The 16,883-nt window shown below is 37.6% G+C and overlaps 1 protein-coding gene across 2 annotated transcripts in view; it reads right to left on the minus strand.

The window, feature by feature from the left end:
- Window positions 1-10,251: 10,251 nt before the first annotated feature.
- LOC105383359 (zwei Ig domain protein zig-8) overlaps window positions 10,252-16,883 on the minus strand; it is a 28,440-nt gene continuing 21,808 nt past the window's right edge. For both annotated transcript variants that reach the window (XM_048627994.1, XM_048627995.1), the window contains exons 6-7: window positions 14,339-14,507; window positions 10,252-11,378 (exon numbers count right to left, since the gene is read on the minus strand). In XM_048627994.1, coding sequence (XP_048483951.1) covers window positions 11,278-11,378; window positions 14,339-14,507 — 270 coding nt within the window. In that variant the 3' untranslated portion in view covers window positions 10,252-11,277. The remainder of the gene's footprint in view (window positions 11,379-14,338; window positions 14,508-16,883) is intronic.

Consider the following 16,883-nt stretch of genomic DNA (forward strand, 5'->3'; position numbering starts at 1 on the left):
ACAATAATGCACTTGATTATAGCTTATGTAAGGCTTTACAAAGAGGAGCTTGCCAGGACCGTCATAGGATTTTTTACAGGAAGCACGTGGCTCCGAGTTTCAGTAGGTATGTTGGGACATTGTGGCATGTGCGGCGAGTAATGTGATCCGCCGGTACCTACCCGCTGAGGGTAGGCAGGCCGATTTGGTGAAATTGAAGTTTCGTGTAACCTGCACCCGGCCCTGTGCTCCCGCGCTGGCCGCCGTCTCGTGGCACCTGCATCGCAGCATACACCCGGCCCTGTGCTCCTGCGCTGGCCGCCGTCTCGTGCCACCTGCATCGCAGCGTACACCCGGTCCTGGCCCTGGCCACCGGTTTGTGGTACCTGCATCGCTGAATAGACCCAGCCATGCACTCCTGCCCTGGCGGCTGTACACCCGGTCCTGGCCCTGGCCACCGTTTTGTGCCACCTGCATCGCAGCGTTCACCCGGTCCTGGCCCTGGCCACCGGTTTGTGCTACCTGCATCGCTGCATAGACCCAGCCATGTACTCCTGCCCTGGCAGCTGTGTTGTCCCACCTGCATCGCTGCGCACACCTGGCACTCCTGTTCTGGTTGCCAGATCGAAACGCCCCCTGTCTGGGAAGAGATTTTATGCTCAGTGGAACCGCCTGCACTATTGCTAGCACGGTCATCATCATCATCAGCCATCATTATGAGTGACTTATTTAGAAGGTATCGAGTAACGTGCGCTATTCATCAGTGATTTTGGCATATGCAGACGAACGTTTACTGCCAAGGTTGGTCATGTTAGCCATACAAGGGCACACCAACGAAGCCTGAGTAACCACCTGCAGTCGCCGTAGCCGCATCGGCATGGATGACGACAAATCGGGTAACGTGCACCGCTTCTAAAAGTGTTATAGCACTTCAATTTGATGCCTCCGCTAAGGTAGGGTATTCTATTAAAGCAGCTTTCTTCTGAACTGCCCAAAGTGACCTGTAGACTGCTCCTGGGGATAGTTGTGCAATCAATTTTTTATTTCGATGTCTCTGCTGAAGAAACTGTCTAATGCAGCTTTTGTTCTAAACTGCCTAAAGATCATTGGACTGCTTATGAGAATGGTGACGCACGGTAAGTACAGGAGCGTTACTCTATACTGATGAGAAACGAACGAACGAGAGCTGTCGTGCAATCGGCACGTTTAATACATACAAACAGATAGAGCGGCTCGCGTCGCAGTGCACTGAAAGTTCGTTTTTCGTCATATAAAGTGACTCCCCAGACACTATCTTAAGTGTCATGACACATCGGCAGATTCCAGCTTTGAGTCTTTTCTTTTCTCGGCTGTGAGCAAAGTGAATCCCACCGGCGAGTGTTCAACCTGAAAGCACTGAGCTAATTCCTGATTTCGTGAAAGTCGCTGTTGCTATACCATACCGCTTCACAAGTTACCGAATTTATTATGATCCTACTGTCGGGTGATCATGATCAGAGTGTCATCGCGGTTTCTGAGTGACACCATATAAGCTGTCTTCCTTAAGTCCCAGTGGATTGTGAGTGTGTGTCCGAGCTCTTTGTTGAAAAATGCGTGAACCTCCTACGCAGCAGCTGTCTACTAGTTGTGTATCGAATAAATCGAGTAACGGTGCTCTTGCACGAGACGACTACCTTTTGGTAAAATTATAACTTCCACTATTCTGGGAACATGCATATACCTACTGTGTACTGTGTATCACATCACGTGTAGCCGTAGCCCAACTCAATTTACTGGGCTAGATAATAAACAATGGCAGTCGTCATTAAATTTCTATGAATTTCGAAGGTCATCATTTGGAGCACAATTCAAAGGGTGAAAGTACCTATTCATGCCTAAACGGCTTCTCTAATGAAAATGTATTTTTAATTCGATTCTGGCGCAAACGTTTCATAACTATTTTTCAACACTGTATCTGCTGAAACTACTTAGACTGACTGGTTAAGATGCAGACGTGCCGTTTTCACAATTCCATTTTGAGTAATCCTCAACTGTTTTATGGATCCTTCAGTTAGTTACGTAACTAGTTACTTACCAAGTAAAAAATTACTTGTGTCATGCTCGTACTCGCATCTCATTTAGGAGCTCTCTGGCCTCTAGCTGAAGGCTAGAACTGGTATATATATCTACTAAGCTAGTACAGAGTTATAACCGGGCAGCGGTGACGTGGTAGCTGCTTGATTTATTAGAGTTTGCGGAAAACTTTCTAAATAAGTAATAATTATTAGTCATAATATTAACTCTTCGCAGTTCTTTCAGAATGCAATACGGTCGCTGAAGTAGGTAACCTTCCTTAGCTGGACAACAACAACAAGCCTTTTTGTTTTAAAGAGTGTCACAGTTATTCGCCTTTCCACTGTCATATGGATGTCCAAGGACTTTTTCTTGGGTATAGCTAACTACCTAAGTTTACCTATAGATAGCCGCAAGCTATCTGCTGTTGGCGAACTGTCAGTTCTGATTGATAAGTCAGGCTCGAGGTGGCTCGTCCAACTGTCCATGTTCCCGCCACCATGATTGTTGCTTGAACAGCTTAGAGAGTCTATGTTGGCTGTCGTTGCATCAGGTCTGATCAGGTACAACTAACATCTTTACGTACCATCTTTATTTAATCGAGCTATTTTATTTTGTTTTATCTAGGTCGATTTAATGGTTTCAAAATCGAACCTACAACAATGTAAGTGGGTACCTACCTACGTACCTTTCAAGTTGCAACAAGGCGAAGCCTTAAGGTTTTGGCCGAGACGTGCCCTTAGTGTTGACGAACCTACCTAAAGGTGACCTTGTTAATGTTTTTCATATGAAGTACTGAACATTTTACTTATCCTGGTGGCATGACTGATCATTTACTTACCCAGTTAAGACATGTTAGTCGGGTTTCATTTATCAACTATTATAATTGTTATTGTTGTGTTAATCAATCTTTATTAATTGATGTCATCTACCAAGGAATGCTGCCAGAGCTCATAATATTCACACATGATGATACAGAATGATAGTAGCCCACAAAATCTGTGCAAAGGCTTATAAAATAACTTTCCTTCCTAGTAGGACTGCACAGGAACTCGTTAACCGCCGAGTTAGTTAGAATACAAAATTTGACTGTGTGTTACTTGTCAATCTAGAATATGAATATTGTTACCTGCATCATGTTTTGAAAAACTGAATACTTAGTTATCCGCCAGTGTCACAGCCTTCATCTAATCTTTTCCAGTAGCTGATGAGGCTGAGATATTTAGTAAAATTATCTTCCCTTCAAGCACCACTCCTCGTTCCAAGGACTAGATGCCGCGCCAGGTGTTGCAGGCCGTGTCGTCGTACAGGGCTGACTGAGCAGGTCCTCGAGGCTCCAGGGTCGGCTGCTACATTTCTGAGGTCAGTCCAGAATTACATACCCTAGTCAGCATGTGCTGACCTGAGCCCCAGCGACCTGGATCGATATTCTACACTTTACAGCTTTTAAATATTGTTGCAAAGTATTTCACTGGTTCCATCCATTCGGCTAGTGTATGTTAAAAATATTGCCTTGACAATAACAAGATTTTGATCAATAATTACTTATAAGTATTGCTTTCGAAGAGGCACTGTGTGTATCCATATGTATAAATACCTACCTATATGTATAGGTACATACCTTCCATAACTTTCTGAAAAGTCAGGAATAATAAGGAAGTACTTAAGTCTTATGTATACTTATACCTTTCTTTTTAGTATATCTATTACCTAGAAATCTATGCATTATAAATTTATAGATTCAAATATTTCTCTACTAATATACTCATCAGTAGCTTATGGGTCACAGTTGGTTTTCTCTCCACCATGCGATAATAAACACATCTCACAATGTTTAACTAGGTTTCAGATAGGCTCAGACTACATAATAGACGCATTTTTCCTGAAATAAAAATGACATATTATGTATCTAGCCTATCTGAAACCTAGTCATTTCTGCATGGTGATATTATAACTGAGGCGCGCGGGCGACTCACTCTATTTATATAGGCACCCGCACCTTGCAAACTAAAGGTGGAGAGAAAAATGGACTTTATTTGACTGTCACTGTGACCCTTATGATGCCGAACACGGAGAAAGTCGAAACGCCATATCTCACAATGTTTAACTAGGTTTCAGATAGGCTAGATACATAATGTGTCATTTTTATTTCAGGAAAAATGCGTCTATTATTTATTTAAACACTACTTATACTCATTGTTGCCTATAATTATTTAAACACTATATTCGCTATAATATTCTGATTATCATAAATTGTATTAGAATTATAGAGTGCCGTTTCTTAACAAAGTTATTTGAATTTCTACAATGGGTTCAAAATTATTTTCGTGTAAAAATACCTACGCGTACATCCGTCATAACTATGAACCACTTCGATGAAATTACTTCAAATTACTCGTCATTCTTACATTAATATCATGCATATAAACACCAGGTTGGTTTCACAATTTCCACGAAACCTACCTATAAACCAAATATTGACAATACAACGGAAAATTACATAGAGGTGTAATGTTCACAATACGAATGTCCTACTGATAATAAGTCCGTGGGGTATTATTACGGCACGTTTCAACCTGAATTCTGACCATAAATTCAACACAGGTAAAACCAGTATAATACACTCATGAGCAATGAAAAAGTTTCAGAGACATAGCATCAAATTACTCCTAAACGGAAAAAAACTAGCTTAATGACGACTTCTGCAATATTAAAGTACATTTAACAGCGCATCTGAACAGACATGGCCCTCCACCAAGGGTGGGCTTTAGCCACTCCAGTCACCCACCCGCGTTGGGGCTTGGTAGGCGCATACGAGTATCAAAAAACATAAGACCCTACAGAGCTTCCTATGTTATTGTATATTTAACGTTTCCTTATGTCTTGTAAGTAAAGGTCTTCGCACATTATAACAACTCACCGGCGAATCGACTCTCTGCTAGACATTAATATTTATGCCCTGTGTCATATGTTCAAGTTTTAATTTCAAAAAAAAAAATATAAAGTAGTGTACAACGAGTGGCCTACGCATCGTACACTACATAAATGTCTAGAAAAACTAAAGGAGTGTGAGTAGAGTTGCTGCCGCGTTGGCGTGGAGTTGTTATAATGTGCGAAGACTTTAAAGTTAGTTTTCCTTTGCAGTCGTCAAAAATGTTTGGGATTGGAACTGTCTAAAAACCAATAATAATTATAATGGACAGAGTATAGAAAAAAGTTATGAGGTACCTATTATTTATGTACATTATGTCGCGCCCGGCCGGAGATCGAACCTGGGTTATTAACGCAAGCAAAATAATCAGTGTTACTTACTGCTGTCCATTTTGGTAACTTGCTGTCGTCAAAAAATATTGATAGATTTAATAAAAACCATTCTTACCTTAGAAGCCGCCAAAGTATGACCACACAAACACTACAAACTTACACCATCCCTTTTTTCGCTTGAGTCTAAAAACATTTGCAACATTTGCAGAACCCGCCGTGACGAGGGAGACGGGGACGTTTTGAAACCACTAATCAGGGAGATTACCAGAGGTCTGCGTTTTAACACACTGGCTACATAAGGCGGACTCTAGACCTACAATAATATTGTGCAATATATTTATTGTACAGTTTGGAATCCAAATGACGTTTGTGCAATCTTCAATAGTAACCCTAGACGCTGAATTATATTGCACAATTGTCAATATTGCGCAATTTAAAAATAATTGATCGTCTAGGGGCCGCCTTATAGTGGTCGGAACGCACGGATCTGAATGTTATTTGACTTTATGAATTTAATTTTTAACCGACTTCAAAAAAAGGAGGAGGTTCTTCTTTTTTGTTGTATTGGGTTGAGCTCCCAGGTGGTCCCATTTTTTTTTCAGAATTTTATCTCACCCCCAAGGGTGGGTAAAGGGGTAAAAACAGGGTATGAATTTCCATTTTGGGCACATATTAACTGATTCTAATGAAATTAAGAAAGTAAATATAGTTTTTATACAAAAAAATATGATGGTGACCTTGAGCTGATCTGATGATGGAAACGGAAGGCAGTCAGGGGAACTCCTCAACGGTATATAGCAACTACTTCGTGTTTAGGCTTGAATGATTCGTATTGATTAGTAGGACTTTTTGGTATCATTTGCACCTTACTTTTGATTGAAAATTATTGCAAATAAAATAAAAACTAAAAAATTAAATAATAATTAAAAAAATTAAAAACCGACTTCAAAAAACCACTAAAATGTAAGAAATAATTTAAGGTTTACACAAATTCTACTCGTATGTGACAGTACAAATATACCTAAGCAGGAACTGTTCTTTTTTGATGTTGGTGCGGTGACAAAGTAGTCTGAAGAAATATGGCACCAACTTCAAAAAAGAACAGTTCCTGCTTAGGTATATTTGTACTGTCACATACGAGTAGAATTTGTGTAAACCTTAAATTATTTCTTACATTTCAGTGGTTTTTTTAAGTCAGTTTTTATTTTTTTATTATGAACCATTAAGTAGTAGTAGGTATATAATGCAACTAATACTATGAATGCGAATGTTTGTGAATAGGTTTGTAACTTAAATTCACGTAAAATCTGCTCGGCAATTTTTATGGAATGCGTAAAGAGAGGATCTTGTGGGCCTAAGTTATGTTAGATTAAATATATTAATACTTATACATAATAACAATTCATCCAATCATATTTCTGCTTAACTTGATGTACCTATCAGTTAAATATTTCATAAGTGCAATGGGACATAAAATTCAAAAGTATAAAATCGGTACGTTTTTGTTTAAAGTATGAAAATATTATAGTAATAACATTAAATCTCAACTTATTTTCACTGTCTTTCCTTGTATATTTTTCATGAAATTAATACCCAGTTAAAACGATTCTGTACAGTGTACGTAATTCCCTTTGAAATATACCTACTTACTTACATTTAAAAAGGAATGTTGATACAATTACAGCGCTTTACTGATAATAATTAATAATGATTTAAGTAATATGAATATATTTACATTTAAATGGTTGCGTACACGTGTAGAGAGAACGAAGAAAGTTGCTAGAGTGCAAATATAAATATTATTTGAATAAAATGTTGGAGTTGGCAACATGGCTAGAGAATTTAGTTTTAGCGTAGCGTAGGATGTAGGACATAGTCACTAGACAGGTCACCGGCAGTGGCTGGATGATGAAGGCTGAGGTCAGAGTGTAGTCATGCTTCCAGCGGGAAACCGTATACCTATACCGGTATAATTATTATATTATGACCGTAGGCCTTTTCCCCACTATTAATAGAACAATTTCAATTTTTATTGTTGACACTGATTTGCCAGTGAAGTTTCACACGTCATATTACTTTCGATTTGTCTATGGAATAGTACCAAGTACAAAATAGAATAGAATAGAATAGAAAAGAATATATCTTTATTGAACACCACAAATTAAAACATACAAAGAGAACTTATAAACTAGGAACAATGAACAATAGGCGGCCTTGCAATATACTTATAGGAATATTTTTATTTCTTGTGTGGATAAATATTCCATGAAATTTTTATTACATAGGTACATACTTGAGACAGATTACGTACCTACCCACGTATTTCATTGTACCTCTCTACTATTCCAGTAATTTATACCTGCGCATAAATTTAACAAACTTTAACTTTAATCAAACTTTACTTTGAAATCCGTAAAGTGTCCATTATAATTAACACCTCCCCAATATCCGACTGTCCCTTGTAATCAGTATTCTAATAAAGTCTTTAGCGCCAACTCATAAACTGTAGGCCAATAAATTTAAAATGTCTCCCGAACTTAAGTCGTAATTTTGCAGATTCAGTGCTCTGAAATCCCCTTTATTAGGTACCTAAGTATTAAGGTAATCCGATACTGGATTAAGGAAAGTAGATGAAGTAGGAAAATAGACGAAATTGGAAAGTTGAAGAGCTCCTGAAGGATAATTATAATACTCTAATATCTATAATATAATAATGCATAAGAAATTATATGCACTGGCGAGTATCATAAACTCTTTGCTAATTTCGTTGGTAGGTTCACCCTTCTTGGGGTATGTTAGATGTGTCCCACTGCTGGGAAAATGTCTCTCTGGCTCATCCACCTATCCCCCTGTCCATGGCCTCCTCATTCCAGTTCCTAAAAAGGCACCAGGTCATCCGGCTATCTGCTTCTGGGGCTGCTGCGCCGGTGGCCGTTATCGGGTTTCCTTTCCGTGGCATTTTTAGACCACCTATCAGGCTGCATACGGCAGACGTGCCCCGCCCAGTCCCACTTCAGTTTGGATTTGATTTTATTTTAGTTAACTTGCGGGGGCTCCGCCTTAAAAGTTTTCTCATGGGAATTCCGGTATAAAAAGTAATCTACTTAGTAGGATATTAACAAGAATAAAACATAAGTTCGACGATCAATAAGTTTATTTCTCTTAAATAACATCTTACATTACTTTTTATTTACACAACCATATAATATCCGATTATTAGAAAAACAAAATTTACATTTAAATGTATTCAAACACATTTTATAGGTATCAAATAACATAATAGTGACCTATAATAAATTATTAGGTACAAATATGACTATTATTTAAATTTACCTAATGTGTACGTCAAAGCTTAGTATACCTATATTAGTATAATATTTAATTATTAATTTACATATTTTTGGTATTTTGTGAGAGATATCTAAATCTATTTTCCTTCTTTCAGTCCTGAAACTCCTATGTGAAGGTCAGGCTTGAGATCTATCATGTTTTATTAATTATTATTAAGACAAAGCTAAGAGATAGTAAAATTATAATATTGAGATGAGTCCGTTTATGCATTCTGTGAAATTCTATGATAAAAAAATACTAGTTATGAAGCTCTGTCCTGAAATTCAGCCATTGATATACCTAAATTGTTATTTTCAGGCTTCATTATTGTGATATTTCCGCTATACTCAAATAATATACTCGTAAACTATAATTAAAAATGACTGCTGCTCATAAACATCATTTTGTCAAAATCTCTTGATGAAAGTTACCCCAAAATGTTGTAAAATAAAAAAATGTATTGAAAGTCAAAATATCTACTGAATGGACTGTGAATACATATACCTAATATGCATAGTTATGTTGATTTGATTGTGTCAATTTATTTTGATTGAAAATTTTAATATTTACAATTGAAAGTAATAAATGATATCTTTAAAGATACAGGTGAAATATTAAATTCAAATGTTTATAGGTTTTATATATATTGTATTTAATATCTAGTCTTTTTATATTTTTTCATAATTATTCTTTATCGGTAGGATTTAACTACAGCAAACATTTTTTTCTTTTATTTTCTGGATCTTATAATTTTCCATGATGCATTGGACGGTCAATTGAATGGATAACTCAATGTAAAAATGGTAGATAACAAAAAAACATACTTAATATATCGTTATCCTTCCGACAAAGAATAAGTATATTGGTTTTTTCACCACGTTATATACATTTTAAGTACATATTTTAAAATTATTGTTAATAGAAGTATTCAATCAGATTTCAATCCAAACTTTTTGGTTATTTCATATGAATTATACATAGCGGACTAAACATAAATATGTATACTTTTAGTATATTTATATTTACATGTACAGATCCGTATCTTAGCTAACACTGTATGTACCTATTACAAGTATTGAACTATCGGTGTTATGTGATATTCGATACTTATTAAGAATCTATAATTTCTAATGGTTTAGGGTTTGTATTAAATAAAAAAATCTAATCGTAACGGCAAAATAATATTATTATTTAAAAAGGATTTGTATAAATTTTGTAGCTAACTTAAGATCTCGTTCCAATTAATTATATACTTGAAAGTGCACAAGATTTTCAGTATCAGAGCAACCTAAGTTGTTCAGAATGACACCCTGAGTCACCCCCTTTGATGAAATACTTATTGAGGCGTTCAAATTAGCACAGTTTGTGTCTGACTTTGAGTGTCAGGCCACGACCTAACTAGCACTGTTTAAACTTAATCTTACTGTTTCCAGCAAATGAATGAACTCTGACACACTATTACACTGTTAAGTGGACGCTCGCAAGCGTAATAATCTGTGGGTGTGCTTCAAACTGCTAATTTAATTAATTAGCTAGTTGCCGACCCTCCGTGCTTCACACCTAATAAATTTAAAAGCATAACGTACTTTGTACAGCGCTAACATAAAAATGAAAAATGTTTTTTTCGCTTTCACTCCTAAGGTCAAAGGTGCGGCCTCACACCATGTTTCCACACAATCTGAAAGGTTGCTCTAGCTTGACATTAAACGAATGAATGAACTGTCATGCCATCGGTACGTTTAATACAACGAGATAGAGTCTTAGGCCGTGTCCGCACCGCGAATATTTCGCCGCGCGAAATTAATTCCGCGAATTATATTCCGCGCTCGAAGTTCGCCTCTTCACACCGCGAATAAAATTTCGCGCGAACATTGTTACTTCTATGCAGATCCCAGCTGAGAAAATCCGTACTTGCGGGAAAAAATTCGCGCGAATTTTCCTTCGCGCGTATAATGTGTTACAGAATTGCGGAAAAATATTCGCGTGGCGAAATATTCGCGGTGCGAACACGGCCTTAGCGTACCGAATTCGTTTTTCGCAAGCTAGAGTGACGCTTCTGTAGTCACGGACTGAATGACTAATTACAGTCGAAAATTAAGCCATTATGAACCTTTACGTGACAAACTAGAGTCTAAATTATTACTAGAGAGCTATCAGCGAAAGACCTTAAATATAAGTCATGATGAACAGGTCTTTACAAATGTAATGTTACATACAGAGGAAAATCTGGCAGAGCGAGTTTGACTCAAGATTCTATCTCGAAATCAAACCTCACCTTACAATAAATGCTTCTAAACCGCTCTAACGGTCTTACCACAAAAACCTGACGCGTATCTAAACAAACAAGGTGTATTTTGTCTTCCAAACACCTAAAGTATCTGTCAAAACCCGTGTCTAAGGGCCTCTTTCACATTGTCTGGATAATGGCTACATGTTGGACAAAAGATATACTGACACTCTCTGTCATTATGTTTTAGACAGTGGCAGCATGTATCCCACAGATATCCATTATGCAGACATTGTGAATCAGACCATAAGTCCTGTTAAACCAAGCTTAACTTTTTTGTGATAAAACAGTTAAAACTCCGTCTAAATCCCCCATTTCGCTGACCCGATGTACGAGTACCAGGGTGGCATGAGTGGGTGTGGGTACTAGCAGCCCATGATGGTCACGATGACGCTGAGCAGGGCAGCCGATAGCGGGTACTGGATGCGCAGCTGGCCCCCGTGCTGCATCGCCGCTGGGTGCTCTCCTGGTAGAAGAAAAGTTTTTTATAGAAATGGTTGATGGTTAGATGTACTAGGGTGGAAGGATGTTGCAAGAAGAAGGAGATGAAGTAGCATTGCAAAATATAAGTCCAGAAATTAACGACGGAGAACTTTTCTCACGTCCTGGCCCTGTAGCACGGGGCGGTACCTATTAAGACATGACAAAAGTTCTCCGTCGCGCTCTCTCTTGAGGCTGCGCGATGTGAGTGAGCGCGTTGCAAAACTCTTGTCACGTCTTGAATGCGCCCCGTACTAGCCCTTCTGATGTGTGCTTCTTTCGCCCCGTGTTAGGCTAGCTGATGTTTAAATCAATCTCAGCGCTGAGTGTCGAATTTCAGATTTCAGAATACATTAACTCTTGAGAGTTTACACACTGCACTCTTGAGATGGGTTCTAGAATATGATCCTTACAATTACGCTGAGACGCGTCAACACTATTAGGGACTTAGGAATAACTATGGACAGTAAACTATCTTTTAACTCTCACATAGACTCAATTATACAACGAGCATTAAACAGTCTAGCATTTATTAACAGAATAAGTAAAGCCTTTCGTAGTACTGACACATTGAAAATTCTTTATTTTGCCTACGTTAGATCATTACTAGATTTTAGCTGTATAATTTGGAGTCCGAATTATGATGTACACATACAACGAATCGAAAAAGTTCAAAAAAAGTTTATTAAAATTCTTAATTATCGTAACAATATAAATAATATATCCTACGAATGCTCACTTAAAAAATACAACCTACTTTCTTTAAAAAACCGCCGTGTACAATTTGATTTAGCTTATCTATACAAAATACTGAACAATATGATTGATTCCCCAACACTATTATCCAAAGTTACCTTTGTTGCCCGTAGACGAGTGCCCGCCAGGTCCTCTCGTGCCCTGAACCTGTTTGAGCCACCTCGCTTCACCAAAAACTACACTCTTAATCACTTTATACCGAGATCACTAAATACCTACAATAAACAATTCTTAGATTTAGACCTCTTCAATGTATCCTTACAAAGCTTCAAGCATAAACTATACATGCTATTATGTAACAAAAATTATACCGTAACCTCTTAAATGTACCTAACTATATAACATTACTTATGTGTTAATTGTGTAATAAAAGCTGCATAGGATCCTAATAACTTCCCTACTATGTATTTGTAGTGCCATTTACTTTGTTTATGTACCTTTTATTATTCACTTACTACATAGGTAAATACAAAAATTAAAACCAGTCTATTTAATTAAGTATATCCTGTTTGATGGCTTACCTTACCGATCCCAAGATTAGAACTTAGTAATAATCGTAGGGTCAGACAGGACAACTTACAAAGTACAAAATGTAATTTTTCATTAATACCTGAACACCCTGTTTGATGGTTTACTTATTCTTAAATACCGAACCCAAGACTATAATTATTTATATTGAATCGTAGGGTCAAACAGGGTTACCTTCAATAGGTATTTACTAATTACCTGCCTTCATTCCTCAACAAAAAAGAAAATAACACAAATCTGTTTCAACTGTTAACTGTAACTGTACCTACCTGTTAAAATATATTGTACCTGTAAGGTCATACTTGTAAGGTTGTAAGTAATGATAATTATTATAATCGTGCCCATTCAGACGAAGCAGACACAGAAAAGTTGTAGGTAAAACCATAGTATAAATATATGTACCTATTTGAGTTCATAGAATCCTCATAATTTTTTGTGTTACCTATTAATACGTTATGGACATAAAACTTACACTTAAATTACTCTGCATACATATAATAAATTACACCAACCTACAACCTAGTAACTTTAATTCTACCTCATAAAGAACTCATCACATACTGACTAATTTAATCATTATTGTATGTCGCTAAAGGTTAGAATTGCTTGTATCTTTCATCTTATTCTCTTTATGAACTAACTATTGTTTGTCACTTAGCTACCTACTTGCTTTACTATCGTTATTGAGAATAGATAACGTTATGTCTGCCTTTTCAATATGAGTATCTTTTATATACCTACATACCTACTCAAGATTATAATTATCTACTAGTATTCTTATAGCTAGTTGCTAACAAACACTTTAGGTTTGTAATTGCCCAAGTACTTTCAAACTTTACTTTAAAATGGAACTAATAAGATTTATATCACGCATTGTGTGTAAGATTTGTATCGCACGGCTTTAACCGTCATAGTAAAGTTCCTATAAATTTGTGGTAAAATAAATAATAATTATAGACAATACCATGTACTAACTGGCTATACATACATTGTCTTAGTAGGTATGCACGCTCCGGTGTTAGTTGTAACCGGTTACCGGGCCTGATATACTTAGTCGTATTTTTGTATACTACCCTCCTAATATATTAAGCATAATTATGTATAAGAATGTATAACTATGTACACTTGAACATTTTTCTTTTATAGTAAAGCTAATGAACGACATACTGTTTAGCTTAACTGTCTGATAAATTATGTACTTACTTAAGTAACCCTAAATGCTCTAAATGAAAGACTATTTAGTAATTAATATTCGGCTCTTTTTGGTCTGTAATAGTTTATTAGAGATAACTAGCATAGTATATGTCTTGTAATGACTGTTTGTAGCCAAAATAAAGAAAATAATAAATAATAAAAAAAAATAATAATAATAATTACAACCACATGCGGGAACTTGTGATTGGCTAGTAGCTACTTACCTAAGATGTCGATATTGTGTTATAGCTGTAAATTTTCCTATTATAATACAATAAAATCGATCAGTCGGTATACCGCCGACTCGTTGGTCCGATGTCATTAGGAGAGTAACTACTAAGATGAACCAAATTGGATGAGTGTAGCACAGGACCGTGGCACTTGCCATAACATGGAGGAGGCCTATACCCTGCAGTGGGTTGACAACTTGACATAGGCTGATGAAGATGATACAGAATAACAACTCACCGCTCAACACATGCACGAGCACGGACCGCGGGTTGGCATTAGCCGGGGAGCACGTGTACCGCCCGGAGTCCGGCTGCCGCGCGCGCTGCACTAGCAGGTGCGACGTGGTGGTCTCCCCCTTCTCCGTGATGACTGAGACCCCGCCGCGCGGCGAGTCGTAGTTTATCTCCTGGGGGGAAAAGGGAGGGTTGTAGAGGAGTTTTGAAAAAGTGTAACGCGAACGGGTGGAAAAAAGGGTAAGTAATTCGAAAGCGAGGGATTCACTCAGGTGTTCATCCTGAATAATCTTGGTTCTGCAGATTTTGGAAATTCGTGATAAAAATAATTGGGTAAGTAAGTATCCATATTATGCACTTTGATTAGTCGAAGATTATGCTTAGACAATTTGTTGGTCACGTATGTTTTTAATATTGAGACTGTGGGGAGTATAATTTTATTTACGAATAGTCTGAAATTGTAGAACAAAAGTGGTCCATAATGTTCGGGCTGAATAAAGAATATGGAGTCCGTATTTGTCGATACAAACATACAGCAGCAATGCACCTCTGCCTACCCCGCAAGGGAGTACATTAGTACAAGGTGTGAGTGTTTATATTATATTATTATTATAAACATACAGAAATAATTTGATAACGAATAATACGGTTGCGTTAAAAGTTTATCGTGTTCTCGGCTAATTTACTTTTATTATAACATTCAATAAAGTAATTCGGTCTTATAGCAGTCGCAGCAACGGCACAGTCAAACGGAATAGTGCAAGACGCTAGACAAAGAACAGAAATCGAGCTAATTTCATTATTTTCTCTCCATGTATACTCGTAGTGTAGGTGAAATAAAATTTTCGGAAGCATATCTTGGTCAAGCGTTTTATGTCAAACGCTAAAACGGAACGATGCTAAACTTTGACCGGCAAACAATTTCATTTAAAGACTGTTTTTATATTTTTACGTCCACATATAGACAGCTACGCGGAATGGTAACGTTGGAGCTTCGCCAAATGTGGATTCTGGAAATGCTTTTTAGCAAATTCCTTTACTCTTTTATAGCACAAAAAATTACGGTGCGAAAAAACTGGGACGAATGGGTGTAAAAAGGTAAGGTAACATTCTCTTACAGGAATAATAATTATGTGCTATTTCCATTTGATATTAAACACGAAACAGGAAAATTTCAACAGTACTTTCCTTTTACCACACTTTTGGAATGAGCAGAATTATGATTTACACCGTTATTTAGCCAAGGTTTCCCGCATTGCTTAGCATATTTATATTCCCATATACCAAAAAAACAACAGCGGACAAACTCGGCCAGACACTTGTGTTAATGACGACTTACGTAAGTAAACAATTTCCCACAAACGCAATGACAATTCCCACTGCCATCTCAAAGTTTCACCAAAGCTTAAGCCTGCCAAACAAGGCAGTAACAGCCATCAATTTTGTCAAAACTGCCAACAGCCCCAAACCGGCGAGCGTGGCGTCTCAAAAACTGGGGCATAAAATGCAATCTAACAATGGGCAGGCGTCTCAGACGATTGCCACGCTGGCAACCATGAGGCCATGCCCCCGGGTCACTGGAGGGTCACTCTACCGATGAACGAACGAACAAGAATTAAAACGAAGAACTTAATACAACAAGATACTCAATACTCAATCTTTTATTGCATCAATAAGTAAGATAGAGCCATAGTTAACGCAGCGCTTCGAAATTTCGTAAAAGCAACGCAGCGCTAACCACGGTTATATTTCGTTGTATGAAGCAAGTCTATTGTGTGACAATTCTTGTCTTTAGTTCGTCAATTTAGAGAGTAACCCCCCTGGTCACAGCTCATCCTGGCAGAGAATCAAATCGACTGCCGCTTTCTTGTAAATAAAAATCGGAACCACCCCCGCTCCTGACTGCGCAATTTGGACCAGCAAACAGTTTCAAGACAGTTACTGTAAATAGCGGAATGGTGAGATAAGGAGATTGTTTGTCGGCCTGAATGCTAAGCAGCTGTGTGCTGCTATTAGCGTTTGTAAGTATCCGTGACCCAGAAACGGTCGAGCTGTGCAGGGTGTTGCAAAACTAGTATGGTAAGTCGAAAGGGTGATTCAGGGGGTCATAATGAACAGTGAACCACTTTTGTTTTACCTAGGGCTTTTGGAAATTCGCGTCAAAATAAATCTGCAGTTATTTCATCGCACGAAAGTCACGTGACCAAGAAAATGACTATGAAGAAGCTAAATTTACAAGCGTCGCACAACAAAAGTTGTTCAAATGCCCTCCTGAGTCATCCCCTTTGAGTTTACAATACTTACCACTTTTCCAACACCCTGTATATGTATAGTTCTTTTTATCGACGTCGAACATCAGGCAGTGTGTGCTATTATAGTTGTTTTTTGTTTTGGTCCACATCCCGGATCCTCTAGTTTATAATACAAGTTGGAACATCGACTCTTTGCTTCACTAACTGGAAGTCGATAAAACGGGCGCACTTTTTGGCAGGCCATTCCAGAATAGTTAAAGTTAATGAAATTGTAAGTGGACGTGCCAACGCCAGATA

Source organism: Plutella xylostella, chromosome 19 (assembly GCF_932276165.1).
Source record: "Plutella xylostella chromosome 19, ilPluXylo3.1, whole genome shotgun sequence".
NCBI lineage: Eukaryota > Metazoa > Arthropoda > Insecta > Lepidoptera > Plutellidae > Plutella > Plutella xylostella.